This window comes from Artemia sp. Qi Xiang Cuo, chromosome 11 (genome assembly GCF_049724085.1).
Source record: "Artemia sp. Qi Xiang Cuo chromosome 11, ASM4972408v1, whole genome shotgun sequence".
Classification (NCBI taxonomy): Eukaryota; Metazoa; Arthropoda; class Branchiopoda; order Anostraca; family Artemiidae; genus Artemia; species Artemia sp. Qi Xiang Cuo.
The window spans coordinates 33,411,101-33,433,577 of record NC_142804.1 but is presented as its reverse complement, the minus strand read 5'-3'; the positions used below and the strand labels follow the sequence as shown (position 1 = coordinate 33,433,577).

Below are 22,477 nucleotides of genomic sequence, written 5' to 3'. Positions count from 1 at the left end.
AAGTAAACTAAACTAGAACTCTCAACAAAACTCTAAACTACGACTCTAAGCTAGAAACTCTAAACTCTTAACTATAACTAAACTAAACTTCAACTCTAACTATAAACTCTAAGCTAAGACTCTAAGCTACAAATCTAAACTCTTAACTAAAACTAAACTAAACTAAAACTCTAAGGTAAGTCTCGAAGGTAAAACTCCAGACGATTAACTATATATAAACTAAACAACAAATATAAAAAAAAATATAATATAAGACTATAAGCTAAAAATATAAAATATTAAATAAAAATAAAATAAAATATAAATACAACAAAAACTATAATAAAAGTACTATAAGCACAAAACTATAAACTATTAACTAAAACTAAAATAAACTAGAAATCAAACAAAACCTCTAAACTAGGACTCTAAGCTCAAATACTAAATTCTTAACTAAAACTAAACTAAACGAGAACTCTAACTAAAACTCTAAGCTAAGACTCTAAGGTAAAACACTAAACTCTTAAATAAAATTAAACTAAAATATAACTATAACTTAAACTCAAAGTTAAAACACAGAATTATTAAATAAAATTAAAATAAAATATAACTATAACAAAAACTCTAAGCTAAGACTATACGATAAAATTATACTCTAAAATAAAACTAAACTAAACAATAAAACTAACTAAAAATCTATTATAATACTATAAGGTAAAACACTAAAATATTAACTAAAAATAAACTAAAATAGAACTCTAACTGAGACTCAAAGGTGAAGCATCAAATTCTTAACTAAAATTAAACTAAACTAGAACTCTAACAAAAACTCTAAGCTAAGACTCTAAGGTAAAACTCTACACTCTTAAGTAAAACTAAGCTAAACTAGAACTCTAACAAAAACTGTAAGCTAAGACTCAATTAAAAACTCGAAACTCTTAACTAAATCTTAACCAAGCTATAACTTTAAGTAAAACTCTAAGCTATGACTCTAAGCTAAAAATCTAAATTCTAATTAAAACTAAACTAAACTAGAACTCTAACAAAAACTCTAAGCTAAGCCTCTAAGGTAAAACACCAAACTCTTAACTAAAACTAAACTAGAACTCTAACAAAAACTCTAAGCTAAGACTCTAAGCTAAAAAACTCTAAACTCTTAACTAAAACTAAACTAAAACTCAATTTTCTAAACTAAAACTCAAATTTCAAGAAGTTGACAAATTAAAATAGAGCAGTTCTGTCAAATGTCCTGATGTCTATCTGCGTATTGTTCTGAATATAAGTTACCAATTTAGTTTATTTTAACCAGTTCGAATTCTGTATCTGTCCTCGCCATATGTACATTCACTGTATTTTGTGTATAAATAAACATTCTATACTCTAAACATAATCTATGTGATGTTTAGAGACTCTAGCCACCCTCCAACGGCAGAACCTAGATAATAGGCTAGCGCTACCATAAGACTCCAAAGAGAAGAAGTCACACTTTACAAAGTAGTACACAACTTCACAGAGAAGTAGACAATTCACAGAAAGGTGACCCAAAAGCTTACATCCCCCCGGAAAATTTTTTGCAGACGATTCCGGCTGAAAAATGTTCCTTAGCACTCTTTCTTCTGAAAAAGAATTTAATTTCTGATTGCTTTTCAAAACATGTTAGAGACCCTCGTCCGTGGGAAATTTTTGACGCATATCCCTCCCCCCCTAGTATGAATTTGCTCCCACAGAAAATACACACTGGAGAATTTATCCTGCGAAAAACTCCCCCATGGAGAATTTCCTCAATCAAAACTCCAAACTCTTAACTATATCTAAACTAAACTAGAACTCTATCAAAAACTCTAAGCTATAACTCTAAACTCTTAACTATTACTAAACTAAACTTCAACTCTAACAAAAACTCTAAGCTAAAACTCTAAACTATTAACTAAAACTAAACTAGAACTTCAACAAAAACTCTAAGCTAAGACTCCAAGCTAAAAACTCTTAACTAAAACTAAAATAAACTAGAACTCTAACAAAAACTCTAAGCTAAGACTCTAAGCTAAAATTCTAAACTCTTAAAGTACCAAGGACACCTAAAATGAAAACTAATTCTTTAAATTGGTCAAGTGCAAACTTACACAGCCATATACGTCTTAAATTAGTGTGAAAAACCGATAATTCATTTTTAAGGAGAAAAATCACCTGTTTACGTAATGTATTCCAATACGAAACTTCGTGGCCAAATTCAAAAATAAAGAACTTGTGCTGTTAAACAGCAGAAAATGACCAACAAATAAATAAATCACCATATAGCCTTAGAAAGTGTTGTTTTCTTATATGTTCTGGTAAAACAGAAATCGGAACCTAGTTCAGCAAAGCTCTTTTCTTTGAAAAATACTTTTAAGGAATGCTTCTTGAAAAGAGCTTGGCTAGACTAGGCATAGTCTTGATGTTACTAGGATTTTTGGCATTCCAGGATCTTTTAACCATGAAGCAGTGTAAAGGTAAACATTAATGATTCTAAAAGAAAGTATCAATATATAGGCTACCCTATTGGTAATTTTGCAGACCTAATGACTTCCACTGATAGCCTACCTTATGTAGGCTAAGGTAAGACACCTAGTAGGCTGTGTCATTTGCTTGAATATTTTGATATAAATCTACCTCATAGTTACTATATAATAGTAGCATATACCTTTTATGTTTTTTATATTAGAAATATAAATTACTCGGGTGAGCACTGTTTGACTAGGCCTATTAAAGTCATTGGTTCTTTATACTCTAAGCAATAAATATTGTCATTTACTCTTATACACAAAGCACTATAAAATCAAACAATAAGCAATATTGTGTTTCCTTTAAACATGGAGAATGATATAAAGTCTTCTGTATGACTTTTTAAACATCAAATTATTATAGAGAAACATGAATAAAGTTATACAGGATGCTTTTGGTTTTCTTATTGAATATATGATCCACTAAAATGTAATACAAAGAAATTACATTACCCCAGTGATACATAGAGAAAACAACTAAGTCATACAGATGGCCTTTCATATTTCCAATTGCAGTTCAGGCAACGTGGTGGTCACATATCAATCCTAAAACTTAGTCAACCTACCTGAGAATTTATGTGGCCAGGAAAATTAGGCTTAGGATTCTTCTTCATCAGCAAGTTCCATAGACATTGTCTGTTGTGAGTCAGCTCAAAAATCTTAGTCATCTCTATTGTAATTCAAGTAGACTTTCCAAGTAGGCCTGTCGGCCTAGAGTATAAGACATTTTGACCAAGTTTTAGGATTAACATGACCACTAAGTCACTTGGACTTGCAGTCCGCAGTCAGAAAACCCAAGCTATAAGCCAAGACAGTTACACCAAAACAGAATTGATTGGAAATTGGATGACTGAAAAGTTACTTTTCCTTGTGTGCAAACAAGTGGCAGAGGGTCTACCTGTCTAAAGTCTTAGACATGCAATCCAGTTTATAAGCTCAGACAGTTACACTACCACAAAATTCATACAAAATCGGTTGGCCCAACAAGTTGCCTGGATTTGCAGGTGAACAAGTGACATAAGGTCTGCCTGCCTATAGTCTCAGACAAGGGCAGCTGAGTTTTAGGACTAACATATGAACATCAAATTGCCTGGATTCACAGACAAACCATCAACAATAATAATAATTGATTGAATTTTCAGAACCTATATCCTATAGGCCTTCAAAAAATTATGGGTATTTATTAGCGAAAAAGATGTCACACTTATACTAAAGCAATGCAGGAAAAAAGGTAGTGTTTTAATATCTGGGGAACATGCAAGAAGTTAAGTTTGGTTAATGCTAGTGAAATAAAACGAAATAGGATCTAACTGTTTCCAGGAAACTCATAACATTTGCTGAGAGCAACAACATGAAGGAAGTGTCATTGACCTGCTCCCATTAGACTCAATAATCCATTAAAGTGAGAAAGTTCCTGTTTTTCCATTCTCACTGACAAAAACCAAGAAAACAGACATAAATGTGACAACGTTCCTGTTATTCAAATTCTCACTGACAAAAACCATAAAAACATCCATAAAAGTGACAAAATTCCTGTTTTTCAAGTGAGAAAAATACTGTTTTTTCATTCTCACTGACAAAAACCATAAATCATCCATAACTATCCATGAAAAACATCAAATAAATCGACAAACACACATAACCATACAAGAAAACAGACATAAATGTGACAAAATTACTATTTTTCCATTCTCACTGACAAAAACCATAAATCATCCGTAACTATCCATGAAAAACATCAAATAAATTGACCCACACACTTAACCATCCATGAAAACAGACATAAATGTGACAAAATTTCTGTTTTTTCATTCTCACTGACAAAAACCATAAAAACATACAAAAATGTGAGAAAGTTCCTGTTTTTTCATTCTCACTGACAAAAACCATAAACCACGTGGTTCTATGCCCATATATGGTGTGGTGATCGTGTCAATAGGGGCATCTCTACTATCGCTTTCTATAAAAACCTTACATGCTCTCAGGGCATAACTTACAACCCTTGCCCTGAGGGTTGTGGGGGGGATGGGTTGTCATCCTTAAAGAACTAATTTCCAAAACTTTCAACTACGTTGAATAAAATGATCATCTAACAGTTTTGATTGGATGTGTTTTTGGAAAAGGTGGGCGTGAGAGGGGGCTTAGTTGCCCTCAAATCACTTTCGACTATTAACTAATGCACTAGCCCTTTGAATTTCCAATCGGATGAGCCCTTTTTCAAGTATCTACGACAAAGATTTCAATAAAAACCTTATATGCCCACAGGGCATAACTTATAACCCTTGCCCTGAAGACTATGGGGGGAGTATCCTGCTCAAAGGTATAATTTCCTGAACTTTAAACTGCGTGGAACAAAACGGCTATCTAAAAATTTTGATTGGATATGTTTGGGGAAATGGTGGGCGTGGAAGGGGTGTTAGTTGCCTTCCAATAACTTTCGACTATTAAAAAGGGCATAGCCATTTCAATTTCCAATCGAATGAGCCCTTTTTGAAGTTTTTACGACGACGTGTTATATAAAATCCTATACATTGTGCCATAATACATTGTGCCAACATCGTTCTTATGTGCCCTCAGGGCATAACTTACAACCCTTGCCCTGAGGGCTGTGGGGGAGGGTCCTCCTCAAAAACATAATTTCCATTTGGAAATCCACAACACTGAGCAAAATGGCTTTCTAAAAATTTCGATAAAACAAAAAATCGCGAAGAAATGAATAAAACGAGGACAATTAACGGCCAGTGAAAAAATTGAAAAATTATGCAAATATTTCGGTCAAGACCTCTGCTTGACCGTCCTCAGTGCAGAATAAAACTGATAAAATTATTAAAACAAAACCTTAAAATAAAAACACCAAACTAAAATTGGACGACCCTTCTAAAACTGATAAAAATATGAAAACCAAACCTTATATTTTTATCAGTTTTATTCTGCACTGAGGACGGTCAAGCGGAGGTCTTGACCGAAATATTTGCATAATTTCTCAATTTTATCACTGGCTTTTAATTGTCCTCGTTTTCTTCCTTTCTTCGCGATGATTTGTTTTATCATGATTAGCCAGTGTGGTCTCAGAAATTATTAACGACTGGCTTACGGGGAGCTTTTGACCAAGTCTGTTCTTAATTATTTTGATTTGTCTAAAACACACGCCAACCTTATTAATCAACAAGAATTTTTACAGCGTTGTAGAGTAAAGAGAATTCTTCCGAATTCTCTTCGTTTCCGCCTAAACCTAGGTACACAATCCGAAAGGCAATTTAGGGATAGGGTTGGTTTTCAGTCTTTGGTTCACATTTTAAAAGACCAAAAAAACGACGTTTTTTCCTAAGTAATACAATTTAAAAAACTGGACATTTTATAAAGCAAAACCTTTAACCGACGGATTTTCAGCAGATTTCTAGAATAGCTCAGAATACATTCCGCCACGACTTTTGTATGGCTAAGGCTCGTTTATCAGAAAAGTTTGAAAAATTAGAGTACGAAAAATTTCAGAATTCCACATGTTATCTTCCGAGATTTTGTCCTGGTCCGGCCATTGAGAACCTATCTTCTAAAGTTCTTACTCCGGAAGAAACCCATGTTTTGTCCAAGAGACCTAAATTTTGCCAATCTCAAACGCAAGAGAATTTTGTAGAGATAGTCTCCAATGTGAAGGCAGGTATATTTGGTTCACGTGGTGCTGTGGAAAATCCAGATTTACATCGAGGAGAGGTGGTTAAGAATATTCTTGATTTCATTCCATAGTCTTCAAGGTCAAAAAATCAGGAAACACAAATTCTCAAAAATTTTAAAAAAGACCCACACATCATTATCACCAGGGCTGATTAAGGAAATAAAATTGTTATCCTTGACAAAACTTCACATAATACAAAAGTTACAAATATTTTATCCAACACCCCTACTTACAAGCCCATAGATTCAGACCCCACCGATAAGTTCACCCGTTTAGTACGAAAGGAGCTAGGAATTTTACAAATTGAAAGACTTATTACCCCACAAATGTATAAATTATTTTACCCTAAAGGTTGTTCAGCTCCTAAATTTTACGGGCTCCCAAATATCTACAAAGATGGAGTCCCTCTACGCCCAATTGCGGCTTCTTATAGCTCTCCGACTGCCAGATTGGGCAAATGGTTGTCAACACTTTTTCGCCCCCTTATGCAAACGCAAACTTCATACATAAGAAATTCAGTTCACCTTGTTAAAAAATTAAAAGACATTGAAATGAAAAAAGATACAATTTTGGCCAGTTTCGATGCCATTTCTATGTATGCGTCTTGCGACATTAAAAAATGTGAACTAGCTCTTCAAAGGAAATTAGAAGATAATATTGATCAAATAGACTACAAAACACTGGATATAGAAACTATTATGCTTCTCGTTCGTCTTTGCAATAGGTCCTCCTCTTATTTCCGAAATAATAATAAATTTTTTACCCAAATTAGGGATTCGCCATTGGACACAATTCTTTCACCGTTCTTGGCAACCTTTTATATGGAATTCGTTAAACTCTCTGCTCTGGAAAAATTTTCTATGAAACACCGGTTCTGGGGTCGGTTTGTGGAGGATGTTATTTCTGTGTGGGAGCATGGAGGAGAGTCACTTAACTCCTTCTTAACTCATCTAAACACTTTGGGCTCTAACCTTCAGTTCACTTTAGAACTAGAACATAATCACAAACTTCCTTTCCTAGATGTTTTAATTTTCAATAAGTCTCCTGGCCTTGAATTTTCTATTTATAGAAAGCCTACGCATAACGATAGGTATTTGCATTTTTCCTCCAACCACTCTCCCTGTATAAAAGGAGAAGTTGTTATTTCTTTGGTTGACCGAGTAATAAGAATATGCTCAGAGCCTCACATAGACTCAGAATTGAATTATATTAAGGATATTTTATTTTGCAATGGCTACCCTATAAAATTACTTGAGACCATTATAGACAGAAGACGAAAAAAGGCAGAGGGGAGTGCCTCAGGTCCACAAGCTCCAGCAGATACCGTCCCATTGGTGGATGATAAGAAACTTTTCACTGTTCTACCCTACATTCCAAAATTGAGTGACAAATTGAAAAGAATCCTTAAAAAACATAAACTTAGCGTCGCCTTTAAAAATTCAAATATTACACAGAACTTTTTTAACAACGGCAAAGATAAAACCAGCCCCATTCTGGGTAGTGGTGTTTATAGAATTCCTTGTTCTTGTGGCTGTTTTTATGTTGGTAGAACCCAACAGCAATTGGGGGAGAGGTTATCTGAGCACAAGTCCTCAATCGACAAGGCAATGAGGTTACGCCAAAGGCCTGAGGTTTTTGATTCCGCCTTGGCACAACATGTGTACGAGAGTCCACACCATTTCATTTTGTTTGACGAGGCCTCCATCGTTGCCCCCGTTAAAGGTCTCACGCAAGTTTTCAGGGAGGCAATTGAAATAAAAAAGCACATTCACCAAAAGGTAGCTCTCAATAGAGACACTGGAGAAATGTTTCTAAGTCCCATTTATGACAAAATTATTAATTCTGATCGTTTTTACATACATCCACAAAGTTATATTGTGCAATCGAATAGAGTCTCCGATAACAATCAAACTGGAAAGCGATCAGCCTTTAAAAGTGCTTTACGCAAAATGAAATTCTGAAATGCCATTTAAACTTGTTTTTTATTCAGTTACCCTTTCACCGTTACTAGGAAAGGGTCGTCCAATTTTAGTTTTGTGTTTTTATTTTAAGGTTTGGTTTTTATATTTTTATCAGTTTTATTCTGCACTGAGGACGGTCAAGCGGAGGTCTTGACCGAAATATTCGCATAATTTTTCAATCTTTTCACTGGCTGTTAATTGTCCTCGTTTTCTCCCTTTCTTCGCGATTTTTTGTTTTATCATGATTAGCCAGTGTGGTCTCAGAAATTATTTATAAAAATTTTCGATTGGATGTGTTTGGGCAAAAGGTGGGCGAGAGAGGGGGGATAGTTGCCCTTAAATCACTTTCGGCTATTAAAAAGAGCACTAGACCTTTGAATTTCCAACAGAATGAGCCCTTTTTCAAGTTTCTACGACAAAGATTTCAATAAAAACTTATATGCCCCCAGGGCATAACTTATAACCCTTGCCCTGAAGACTGTGGGGGGAGTGTCCTGCTCAAAGGTATAATTTCCTGATCTTTAACTGCGTGGATCAAACTGGCTATCTCAAAATTTTGATTGGATGTATTTTTGGAAATGGTGGGTGTGGAAGGGGTGTTAGTTGCCTTCCAATTACTATAGACTATTAAAAGGGCACTAGTCATTTCAATTTCTAATCAAGTGAGTTTCTACGACAACCCTTGTTGAAGTTTCTACGACAACGCGTTCTATAAAAACTTTATATGCCCCCAAGGCATAACTTACAACCCTTATCCTTAGGGCTGTGAGGGAGTTGTCATCCTCAAAAACCTAATTTACTGAACTGAAAACTACACTGAACAAAATGGCTATCTCAAAATTTTGATTGGATGTGTTTGGGGGAATGGTTGGTTGGGAGGGGCTAGTTGCCCTCCAATCACTTTCGATTGTTAAAAAGGGCACTCGCCCTTTGAATTTCCAATCGAATGAGCCTTTTTTGAAGTTTCAACGATCACGCCTTCTTTAAAAACCTTATATGCCCCCAGGGCATAACTTACAACCCTTGCCCTGAAGGCTGTGGGGGAGTGTCCTCCTCAAATACATAATTTCTATCTGGAAATCAAATACGCCGAACAAAATGGCCATCTCAAAATTTTCATTGGATATGCTCCGGGAAATGATGGGCTTGGAAGAGGTGTCAGCTGCCTTCCAATCATTTTCGACTATTAAAAAGGGCACAAGCAACTCCAGTTTCCAATTTAAGGATCCCTTTTTGAAGTTTTTACGACAACTTCTTCGATACAAAGTGCCCTGCTCTAAAGGAAAAAATAATAATAAATGATACATTGTGCCAACATCGTTCTTATATACCCTCAGGGCATAACTTAAAACCCTTGCCCCGAGGGTTTTGGGGGAGTATCCTCCTCAAAAATATATTTTGTATCTGGAAATCAACTACTCTGAACAAAATGGCTATATCAAAATTTTGATTGGATGTGTTTAGGGGAATGATGGGCTCTGGTAGGGGGGGGGGCTAGTTGCCCTCCAGTCACTTTCGACTATTAAAAAGGGCACTTTCCCTTTGAATTTCGAATCGAATGAGCCTTTTTTGAAGTTTCTACGACAACGCCTTCTATAAAACCTTATATGCCCCCAGGGCATAACTTAAAACCCTTGCCCCGAGGGTTGTGGGGAGTGTCCTCCTCAAAAACATATTTTCTATCCAGAAATCAACTACGCTGAACGAAATGGCTATCTCAAAATTTTGATTGGATCTGGTTGGGGGACTGATGGGCGCGTGGGGGGGCTAGTTGCCCTCCAATCACTTTTGACTATTAAAAAGGGCACAAGCCACTCCAATTTCCAATTGAATGAGCCCTTTTCAAAGTTTTTAGGACAACTTCTTCGATACGAAGTGCCCTGCTCCAAAGAAATAAAATAATAAATGATACATTGTGCCAACATCGTTCTTATATGCCCTCAGGGCATAACTTAAAACCCTTGCCCCGAGGGGTGTGGGGGAGTGTCCTCCTCAAAAACATATTTTCTATCTGGAAATCAACGACGCTGAAAAAATGGCTATATCAAAATTTTGATTGGATGTGTTTGGGGGAATGATGGGCGTGTGTGGGGGGGGGGCTGGTTGCCCTCCAATCACTTTCGACTATTAAAAAGGGCACAAGCCACTCCAATTTCCATTTGAATGAGCCCTTTTTGATGTTTCTACGACAACTTCTTCGATGCGAAGTGCCCTGCTCTAAAGGAAAAAAAAAAAAAAAAAAATACATTGTGCCAACATCGTTCTTATATACCCCCAGGGCATAACTTAAAACCCTTGCCCCGAGGGTTTTTGGGGATTGTCCTCCTCAAAACATATTTTTTGTCTGGAAATCAACTACTCTGAACAAAATGGCTATCTAAAAATTTTGATTGAATGCGTTTGGAGGAATGATGGGCGTGGGGGGGGGCTAGTTAAACTTATTTTCTATCTAGAAGTCAACTACGCTGAATAAAATGGCTCTCTCAAAATTTTGATTGGATCTGTTTGGGGGAATGATGGGCGTGTGGGGGGGGGGGGCTAGTTGCCCTCCAATCACTTTCGACTATTAAAAAGGGCACAAGCCACTGCAGTTTTCAATTGAATGAGCCCTTCTCGAAGTTTTTAGGACAACTTATTCGATACGAAGTGCCCTGCTCTAAAGGAATAAAATAATAAATAATACGTTGCGCCAACATCTTTCTTATATGCCCTCAGGGCATAACTTAAAACCCTTGCTCCGAGGGTTGTGGGGGAGTGTCCTCCTCAAAAACATATTTTCTATCTGGGAATCAACTACGCTGAAAAAAATGGCTATCTCAAAATTTTGATTGGATGTTTTTGGGGGAATGATGGGCGTGGGGGGGGGGATAGTTGCCCTCCAATCACTTTCAACTATTAAAAAGGGCACTAGCCACCTCATTTTCCAATCGAAAGAGCCCTTTTCGAAGTTTCCACGACAACTCCTTCGATACGAAGTGCCCAGGTATGGAGGAAAAAAAAATTATATATTTTGGCAACGTCGTTCTTTACTTAGGCAGCGCTATTGCGCTGCCTATGATTTTAGTCCTGAGCTGAAGATCTTGGGAAAAGTATATGTGTTAAAAATTACCCTCAATAAAAGTATATTTTTTTAACTTAAACTAGTAAGGAGCAAGCAACATGGAACCAGGCAACGAAGTCACTAAGGCATTACGTCATATAGCAACTTTTCAAAAGATACATGGTGTGTTGCCACACTTAGTAAAATTTTACTAAATTTAGTCAAAACGGACTCGAGTTAGTAAATTTAGTAAATCAAGTTCAAATTTAGTATATTTTGAATATTTTTGAAATTTAGTAAGTTTTGTAGTAAATTTACCAGAAATATGAAAAAAATGTTTAATGATTTTTGTGCCAAGTTCCATTCTCTTAAACAAAATTCGAAGATTTTTCTCTGTCTGAATTGATTTTTTTATTTTATGGCTTCATTTTCAGTCCCTTAAACCTCTTCATCAACATCAGTATATCGCGTGAAGCTTTGAAAACCTGAAGCGTTGATAGAACCAACAAATTTCGTTTTTATTGAGGAATCAATTCTGCATGTCAGTAATTTATTTTTAATCACAGTTTTGAATACAATGATGGGTGTGTTCAAAGCACAAGGGTGCGTGGTCAGTTTTCGCTCAAAAGTGGTGAAAAACTGAACAAAAACGGCTGCTCTTCTTTTACGCTTCAAAATTCTTACCTGAAAGTATGGGAGACTTTATTAGGGACCTAGTCAACTATATTGGTTTTAGTCCAAGACGGATCAAGGAGTATGAATAATTTCAAGAGCTTACAAATATTGCCAAACACAGGCTGCTGTCCATCAGTCCAACACGATGGCTGTCTCTTGAAGCCACGGTTTGCACGGTTTTTCTCTGTCTGAATTGATATGTTTTATTCTATGGCTTCATTTTGAGTCCCTTACACCTCTTCATCAACATCAGTATATCGCGTGAAGCTTTGAAAACCCGAAGCGTGGATACAACCAACAAACTTCGTTTTTATTGAGGAATCAATTCGGCAGTCAGTAGTTTATTTTTAATCACAGTTTTGAATACAATGATAGGTGTGTTCAAAGCACAAGGGTGCATGGTCAGTTTTCGCTCGAAAGGGGTGAAAAACTGAACAAAAAAGGATGTACAGCACCCACTGGTGTGGTAAGTCCTCATGGGGGAGGGATCCATGAAGTGTTTCGTGTTGTTTTCAAATTGGTGGACAGAAACCGTAAACTACTGATTCCTCTCGACAAATTTTAACTGATTTCTCTAATGGTTGTTTCCTCCCAATGTAGGTAAAACATACACTAGGCCTGTTATTGTGATGTTCATTGAAAAATGGTTCAAACATGGAATCAAGATAGCCTATAGTCCAGGTACCAATTGACGAAAATACGCTTATTTTCAGGTCTTCTGTCGTCATAACACATCCTCTGTCGTCATTTTACCCAGGAACAGGTAGCTCCAAGGGGTGCCTGACCCTTAAAAATGACTTGAAAGGCTAGAAAATACTACCTGGAGGGTTGTCTATATAGCTTTTTTTCAAGTTTGCAATGCAACCTATTACATGGCTTCTGCAAGGCATGCAATTTTAAGAAGAAAAATAAATTATTGGCTATAGATAATACGATAACTTGTTGCAAAAAATTTGTATTGGAAACAATTATTATATACTCAAAGATCAGGTGCCTCACCTGTTTATCTTAGGCTGTTCTAGTCACTCCTTGGCTCTTCTGACGCTTCAAAATTCTTACCTGAAAGCGTGGAAGACTTTATTAGAGCACCTAATAAAGTCTCACCTATATGAGGAATAAAGTTCCTCACCTAGTCACTCCTTGGCTCTTCTGACGCTTCAAAATTCTTACCTGAAAGCGCAGAAGACTTTATTAGAGACCTAGTCAACTATATTGGTTTTAGTCCAAAACCGGTCAAGGAGTAAGAACAATTTCAAGAGTTTACAAAAATTAGCGTACACAGACTACTTGCTACTCAGTGTAACACAATGGCTGTCTCCTGAAGCCACGGTTTACAGGATTTTAGAACAGTGGAGTACCTTGGTTCTGTTCCTGGGTGATCAATCTGACAACGCTGACACTGATAGGGCTAGTCGGGAGAAGGCAAGGCCGATTTACCGTTTCATGAACGATCCCTTTTACAAATCATATCTTTGTTTTCTGTCTTTCACGCTGAAGAAGACCAACATGCACAATCTGGAGTTTCTGGGCAGATCAGTTTGCGTTCACAGTATTCTGACTAGCACCAGAACTACATTTATCTCGCTATTGAAGTGCCTTGTGAAGCCCATTGTGATACAAAGGGCTGCACATGAGGAAGTTTTAAAACTCTCCCTGGATGATCAGACACTCCAGAGTATGGTTTTTCCTCTGAGCGAATTGAAACTCGGGCCAAACACTGCGTGTCATTTGCTATAGTCGTTTTTTGCTGAAGCCTGCAGAAATCAGAAAAAACTGCAGGTCATCTTATGTAGAGCTCTGCAGGCAGATCGCCAAGAGATTCAGCAGCGAAGATGAAACAATCAAGAACCTCGAGTGCATCGATCCTGTCGTTGCTTTGATTGGTTCAGTCAGAACATAGTTCGATTTCCAAATTGGTTGGGGAATGCTGATAGGAAAATAGAGGGAAAAAGAGACATCCTTGATGTGCAGTGGTCAGGATTGGAGTCTATGAAAGACTTTGTGACTTAGTGACATTTTTGAACCTGATATGTTCTGGAAAAATCATCGGTTGGTGAAAGATGGTTGGGCGGAACCGATGTTTGATGATCTTTACGTATTTATGTTGCAGCTGCACTGTCTCCCTCATTCGTCTGCTGAGTCAGAACGGCAGTTCTCAGTTTCGCCAAACATGAAGACAAAGCTTTGGAATAGCTTTGAAATGTATTTAAATGAAAACGAAAGAAAATAGAAATAGACCGAGAAAAAAGTAAAAAAGAAAAACAAGAAAAAAGGAAAAAGAATGCGAAAATCCTATTGATTATCGTCCCATAGTAAAAATCGATACTTGAAGGTGCGCGTCCGGTTGCAGCCGCACGCTCAAAATTTTTTTGGACCTTTTAGTAAAAACGGATGCGATTTATTAAATTTTTCCTCTCAGATTTAGTGAATTCTTCCAGGCCAGGGTGGCAACACTGGATACGTGTCTTGTGTCATATCCTTGTCAAAAGATGCATGCATCATACCATTTTGTGTATGAAGATCCATTTTTGTCAATGCTTGCATTAAATTTGAATATTTAATTTTGTTAATTACAAAAAATATTAGATGTAGTAATTCCCTTTTAAATGAGCCTTTGAACACCATTCTAATATATGTCAGCTCCACACTAGTGGTGACCAAAAAAAAGAAGAAGAAAAAGGAGACACGTTTTCAAAACAGCTTTTAAATTTTCAGTAACGGGCTAGAGTTCGTTGTTTACTATATTGACCCTAAAGTCACATCTGTTACTATTAATATTATTATCATTTCTATTATTATCTTAACTATATAGCTTGAAATTTTGTTGATGAAACTGTCAACTGCGTTTTCTCTCTCCCTCCCCCACCACCCTTTGCCTCCATTGGAGTACGGTTCGACAAAGAACAATTGGGGCGCCCATTAAATATTTTCATAATTTTATCAAAATCATGAATAAATAATGAAGTATTTACGAATGCGCAATATCTGGAAATGAGAATACGAATTGTTCTAATCAATCGTACGGCAAATGTAGCCTTAATCAGACTGTGACTGTGATATAGCGCTGTACTGTATTTTTGCAGAAATTGTTTTTTACACACAGATTAACAAATTCACTATGCCGATCCGTTTGAAATTTGTTATATGCTTCTTGTCCAAGTGATGTTTCTAGAGTATTTGCAACCTCTTCTCCTTGCTTTGTTATAAGTGGAACGGTATAGGAACAGCGACTAAAGACGTTGATAGCAAGTAGAATACATTTGTGAGGTTAATTGACTCTGCGTCTTATCCAGAGTCCCGAGACCTGCTTGCGTAGCAGCTAGCTACTTTTTGTAGATTTTCTTTGCTATACAGTTGGACATTGGATGCAGCTGTGCAGGGTTGCTAACTTTTTGGTCCATGAATGTGTCCCCTGGGCATCCAAAAACGTGTCGTTTTTAGCTAAAAATGTATCCATCTTGAAATTTCAAAAACTTTTTTTGAGGTTTTTTTTTACCAGATGTATTATTGCCCAAAAAACACTTTATAAACCTCTTTCAAAGTGGCCAGTTAACATCAAATATAATGAAAACGAGAAAGATATAAGCTAGTTCATAATAATTGGATTGCGTATTTATACTGTAGATGTCGTGGTTGTAGCGGTAGCCGCAAGCTAGTAAAGAACGATCTACAACCAAAAGTATCCTCAAATTATAATTTTGAAGTCCAGTTGGATCGAAGTAAAAAATACACCATTGGAATCGCCATGACCGAAAACTCTACCCATCAAACTTACAGTCCCCTGGCTTGAATAACAAGGGAATTCACCTCTTTTTGCATGGGAAGCACTTATATGTCTATTTTTCTTTCTTTTATTTTCTCCTTCCTCACGGCTAGCAGGGATGGAATATGATGCTCGGGGCACATCATAGAGAGCTATTTAAGGACTCATGTTAAAGGAAATTGTTACATCTTCTCGCTTTTCTAACCATCAAAACACAATTTTTAAAATAGAATTATTTTTTAACAAAAAACTGCGTGTACAAGATGATAAATGGCGTCGTAATGGTAGGCTACAACCGTAGTAAAATTCTTTAAAGCGTGCCTTGGATAGCAATGACAACGTAGTTTGTTCTTTACTAGTCCCGCTAAAAGAAAAACTGAAGGCTTTTCCCTGTGTCATAAGAAAGACCTAACAGTACTTAAATATTTCAGGATATAATCGATGATCTCGTAGATAAAAAAGAGGTTGTTACGAAAAAGAAGGGAAGAGTTGCAGCAATAATTGGGATAATGGCAGTAGTTGCCATTTCTGTTGGAATTATTGTTGGAATCGTCGTTGGGTTTTCAAACGGTGCACCTTCCCCTAAGCCACTACTTAACGGATTTACTCTTGATGATATATTATATTCGAGGTACTACCCGAGAGACTTCAACGGGACGTGGATATCAGGTATTATATTTGAAAATTACTTGTAACGAATAATAACAAATCGAGAAATTCATTGAAATGTTCGAAAATGACCTTGATTTTAGTCTAGACTTATTTCATCTTGCTATTATAGCCTTCTGAATGCTCCCACCCTGAAAGACTTTTTATCTTCGCTGCCCAACTTTTTGGTAAAGCTGGTCGTCGATTTCTTCTAAAGTTCTTCGGATTTCTTCGGAGCTTCCCTTTTAATCCGCGGAGAAGATCGGCATTCATATCAATGGAATTTTCCATTGAATGTTTATTTAGAAAGGTTGTAAGATGTTTTTTCTTCTATTGACAGAGACTGACAATCCAACAAGATAGGGGGAAACGATACTTCCCAGTTTGACTCGCATATAGGCAGTAATGAAAGGGATTTTTTCATTCTAAAGAAGATTCTAAAGAAGAACGGATTTTTTCTTCCTTATTTAGAACAACAGGAAGGCACTTTTAACTTTTTCCTTGAATGGCGAGGCATTACCAGCACTTTGTCATTATTATCCTAGAATTTATTATCTGTTTGGAATTAGTAAAAGTAAAATTGGGTTTTATCTGCAAGAAGATAAATAACGAATAATTCAAATATTAAGGTGCCATTTTCAATGTAAACAGAACAATACCAAATTTTACTGAGAAAAGTAAACAAGTTTTTGATAATACAATGCTTAATATTTCGAAGGCCGTCCGGTCACCTGAAGCTAAACAGTTAGCAAGTAAAATAAAAGTTGGTCTTATATGAAAATTGTTTGTAGGGGTGCGGATTGGAAAGGGGGAATTATCCCTCTAGATTTTGAGGTATACCTTTTTTGGTATGTTCATTGAAAAACCGTGAAAAGCCAAAATTACCCCCCCCCCTACACACACACAGATTTTAAAAATTACATTTTTGTGTTTTCTTATAAAAGTAAAATAAAAAGTTTTTGCCCCGCCCTACATTTTTGTGAATTAATGCTTCTGATTATTTGTAAAAAGAAAAGTGTAATGTTACGCTTAGTCTGATTGTCACTAAGCAGAATAAATAATCGATTTGGGAATGTTCCCATTCTTAAGTGTTTTCCTAAATAAGCCTACTGCGAAGATTTGATCTTGCCCCCCCCCTGTTAATTGATTTACTCCATAAAGTTAAGCTCCTAGTGTCTTAGGAATACAGCTTATGCACCCATTGAAACATAATGGCATACTTATGAAGCACTCATGAGAATCACCATGTAGAATATCAAACACAAAAATGGTCTGATAAAAAGTAAAAGGATCTCACTGGTAAAATATTAATGTGTCTGTAAATAGCTCATTTGATGATCAGTAATCTAGATTTTTTTTTCTTTTGCTGGTGGTAGAAAAAACAATCGGATTACATTTTCAAGTTCAGTATAAACGATAAACCATGAAACATTCCCAGACGACAAAGAGAAACCAAAATAATCAAACAAATAAAAAACCATAGCTAAATTAATTTGGCCAAGAAAACCACAAATTATAAAGAATTATCATGGAAAATTTAAATAAAATAAATTTCCGATTGTGTTTTAAATAAAAAAGTCACATTCATAGAGTTAGGAAATAGGATGGAAGGTCAATTGGGCGTATTTTTTGCATCTGAGGCCTTTTTCCACTGTCAAACCGGATTGTAAATTTGTGATCTAGATTGTAAATATGCCATCTCACTAAAAATCTAGACTAGATTATGAAAATGCTGTTTTACTAACAATCGGAATTGTGAATTGGACAACTCAGATAGGAAAAAAGATAGTAGCCAGTATTGGGGATTTTTGAAGCTTTCTAAAATTTCATATAACATTCATTAATTTGGCCAGAGATCCACTCTCTTTGTAGAAACTGGAGGGGTTGAACCTTTGCCAGTTTCTTGCATTAAAATAAAATTGGCGGCAGAAAAAAAACCAGTCCTCTCGCAACAGACTGGAAACAAGATTAACTTAAAAGAAAACAGGTACTTTTCCAAAGTCAGCGTTTTTTATTGCCAAAATAAGCACAATCTTCGGAGCTCATGCTCTATTTACCAAATTAAAATAACACATTTTGTCTCTTCCTGAAAAGTAAATTGAAACTAAAGAGATATTTCTTATTTTTAGCTTCCAGTCTTTGATTCTATGTACTCTTTGGTCTGCCTACTTCGTTTCTGTTTCAATTTTTTTCTGAACTTTTAGCACGGCCAGGCTTATGTTTTTTCCAATTCTGTTTGAAGCTATATGTTATGTGTTTTCAGACACGGAGTTTCTTTACGACAATCAAGAAGGGGATCTTCAAATACTTGATGTTGCGACCCAATCATCCTCCACTTTGTTAACAGCAGATGAGTTGGTAAGAATTCAAACATTCAGAAGCCTACTATTTTACGGAGCTGAATTATATTGTCTCCTACCTTCTCCTCACTTATATTTTTTGTATCATATTCTTATTTGAATCTGTTCTCTTATATTTTGTATTTTGTCTCTTCTATAGAAACGCTTATGCTGACGCACTTCTATAATTGTTTATTTTTTTGGGTGTTTAACTTAATTTAACTTTTCTTTCCTTATCTTTATGATCAACTTTGTCGTTTATATCCATGTCGTACAGTATTATCGGCATTTTCGGGGAACTGGATAATTGCTTGAACCCTATTTTTTCCACTAAAAAGTAAAAAACTCTCAAAGTTAGTTTTAAGTGCAAGAACCCAGTCAAATTTAGCATTACCTTTCGCCTGAAAGAAACTTCAAACATAGCAATCTATCAATTCCCCAACGATAACTACACTGTAAAATTTTGAACTGTTTGCTGCCATATTTCTTTAGTTTATTGTGCGCCTGCGTTATTGCTTCTTTTTTTATTATTTGGCCACCGCTATTAAAACAATTGCACGTAGAGGTCTTATTCGTTAAAAACAGATTTTTCGATTTTTAAATAAATATATAGTTGTGTACTTCTGCTCTTGGTACTTCAAAAACCGCTAGTGCCATTAATAGTATAGTCAAAGAGAATAAGAGAGATTGTGGTTCTATAAAACCGTGTTTAAAACTGTGCCTTAATTCCGTTTACTTATTTTGTGACGTATTTTCGCAAGCCAGCCACATTTTTCCTTACCTCTGGACGGGGAAAATAACTCCGGCTTTTTAAAACCGGTTTGACTAATGCTTCGGATTAACTAACATTGAGCGACAAACCTAGACGGACAAGAACAGTGTAATTTCTGGAGAGGCAAGCAAGTCCGTCATTAAAGAACCTGACTGGTTCTTCTGCAAGAAATATTTAGCTAGTAAAAAGAAAAGAACTTTTAGAGGTACAATATTTTCTACGCGTAAGTTCTGTTTCTCTGGGGTAGAGCGTTACCAAGCAGAGTGACAAATATTCAAAATAAAGAACCTTTATATCTACTGCCCTTTTCTCCACCTTTGACCCTGTGCTTCATGCATACCACACCCCCCTCCTTTTCCTTAGGTATGTCTTATATGGTAAGTCCATAAGTACGACTGTTTCATTCAGTCGACACTGCACTGTAACTTGAAGGTGCCCAAATTAATTTGCGAATCCTTAAGCTGCTTAAGGGAGGAAGTGGAACTCAACCCTATTCTAAAGAAGCAAAGGTTCATATTTCTAATCCTAAAACGTTTCATTCCTAAATCTTGGCCCCTTTGGAGGCTTTTCGCTACTTTTTAAATTCATATTGATCATTCCTCTAATAGAAATTGTAGAATAGAAATAGCTAAGAATAGAAATTGTAAAACGGTATCATATTTTATTTCGGGAGATGAAAATTAAGTTGAAAAGCCTGTGGAATGGGGGACATTGATCAGTTAACAGTTCTAAACTGTAACACGTTAAGCACATGCTTCCGACATGATATTTGGTCATGAACATCAATAGAAAAACCGGAGGATTTTCTATTGTGTGCTATTCCATTTTTTATCTTTGAAGTGCCTAAAGCAGGACCTAGTCTTTGCCCCTCACCTTTATAGGTATAGAGATGGTGCACATTTTTTCGATTCATGGTTGCTCAGGGTTTATTTTGGGAATATCCCCAAAAGATTAAGCGCTAATAATCGGATATCACTAAAACTGCAGTAAGACTATCCCAGATCAAAATACACTGGTAATAACAAATGCCTTTGGTTTAATATCGGTTTCACAAATGCCGAATTTGATATTTAAGAGTTTTTACCTTATTGATTACAAATCTGATACTATTAAGGCAATTTAGGGGACTGTCAAACCAAAGGAAGTACATACATATTTCAAAATGGTGTTTGACTTCCACCAAAGATATTTAAAAGCTTCCTGGTTACACATCGAAGGCTAATAGTGCAATATGAAATAAAAAGTTAAGACTTTAAGCTTACATTGCACAAAGATGTTTGTGCATATTTTTGATTTCCACCAAAGTCGGTATTACAGATCTACTAAGCTTATTTTTTGCAAATTTGAGGCAGCTATTGGTAACATAAAAGTTAAAAAAATGGTCATATATCCAAATGTATTGCAATCTAAGAACAATTTTTTCCTGCTATCAGAAAAATTGAATTTTTAGGACTAAGAATGAAAGTGAAGGTTGTCCAATATATAGAAAGTTATCCTATTATAGTAATGTTGTGAATTGCTCGTGATTGCCCCACACTTACATTTATAGTCCTACAAAAATTTAATTTTTTCCGTTTCAACAAATGTCCTTTTTTAGTACAGTGTTTTGCATAAAAGAAAACCTTAATTTACTCTTTTAAGTCTGATAATCTTTCTCACTTCGAAAACTTTATGCTGAAACTAACTTACACCTATGTGGGATCCAACGTGTAGCCCTCTGTGCATAACTATTTATTTCCTGGCAAATATTTGTTATTTCAATATTGTTGGGAGGGCGCTGGCCCTCACGTTCTTCTAGGACAAATCGCATCACCTCTGTTGAATAAAAGCCCTATATATACAATTAAATTTTCAGTTTTTGGTTTATACATTTTGAAGTAACTTCTCCGTTCATTCAATTACCCTTTAAACATTATTTCAAGTGTGCCGTTTTCTGTATATTTGCTAGCAATGTGGTCAATTCTTATTAAAAGCCCTCCTTATTTGCTAAACAAAACTGATACCGAAAATTTGGATTTGAACAAATAGCCCTTTGTCTAATGTAGCTAAACAGAAATCAATTAGCTTTTAAATGTTTTTTCGGTATAATTAAATTATAAAAAACGACTTTGATGCTCAAGTAGCGCTCAAGTGGTCGTTGTGGCTCGTGAGCCCCTTCTTCCTCCACTCTTACTCCTTTTATAGTCATTGCCTATTTAGGATTAATCACCAGGAACCAAGCTCAGTTTATTAGAATATTGTGAGGGCTCAGTCAGAACTACATTATCAATTTTTAGCTACATAGTAAAAAAGACCGAGTAGTGAAATGAGAATTTAGACCTGAAAATTTTATGTTAAACATGTTGGGTCTAAAATCTTATAGTTTTACTCTGCTGACGAAACCATTAATCTGTATAATATGTATATCTTTTTTTTTCATTTACAGTCTCAGTGGAAGATTGGCCACACCTATTGGTTGTCAAAGGATCGTCAGTTTTTGCTATTCAATTTTGATGTAACTCGGGTCTGGAGACATTCAACAAAAGCTAAATACTCTGTCCTAGATATCGCAAATAAGTAAGATTTTTTTAAACATTTGTTTTATGAGTCTTACATTCTAATTGCAATCCAGATAACTACCCTTCTTCGTCCAAATCTAAAATATATATGCCTCTAACAAACGCTTTTTAGGGTATTCTATAATAGAAATGTTGAAAATTCTACTGGCCTTTTTTGTTGAAAACTATGAATCACTTTCGGATTGTCTTAAATTAAAGCTAGCTTAGCTTCTTAATTTGACAAAATATATCTATTAACATAATAACTGTTTTGAAATACCAGCATGTACTTTTATCTGTCAGTTACCGAGTGAAAGTTTCCCACGCCGCTGAAAGTTTACAAAAATATCTAGAGAGGAAAACTTGCAATTCGGAGTGCAATTCAGAAATAGGGACTATCATTTCAATCAATACGAATAACAAAATCTTATTTTGAAAACTAATATATGTAAATTTCGAAAAAGAGCCATCGAAAATGGTAAGCAAGTCAAAAATGGCTTCGAGTCGAAATAAATGGTAAACTTATGGAATTGTCATTATCAAAAAACCC

The 22,477-nt window shown here is 35.7% G+C and overlaps 1 protein-coding gene across 7 annotated transcripts in view; it reads left to right on the top strand.

Annotated features, from left to right (window-relative positions):
* Positions 1–22,477, top strand: part of ome (dipeptidyl peptidase 4 omega) — a 123,624-nt gene that overhangs the window by 50,460 nt on the left and 50,687 nt on the right. For all 7 annotated transcript variants that reach the window (XM_089096721.1, XM_089096719.1, XM_089096723.1 and 4 more), the window contains exons 2-4: positions 16,063–16,300; positions 18,543–18,637; positions 21,816–21,946. In XM_089096721.1, the coding sequence (XP_088952847.1) occupies positions 16,141–16,300; positions 18,543–18,637; positions 21,816–21,946 (386 nt within the window). In that variant the 5' untranslated portion in view covers positions 16,063–16,140. The remainder of the gene's footprint in view (positions 1–16,062; positions 16,301–18,542; positions 18,638–21,815; positions 21,947–22,477) is intronic.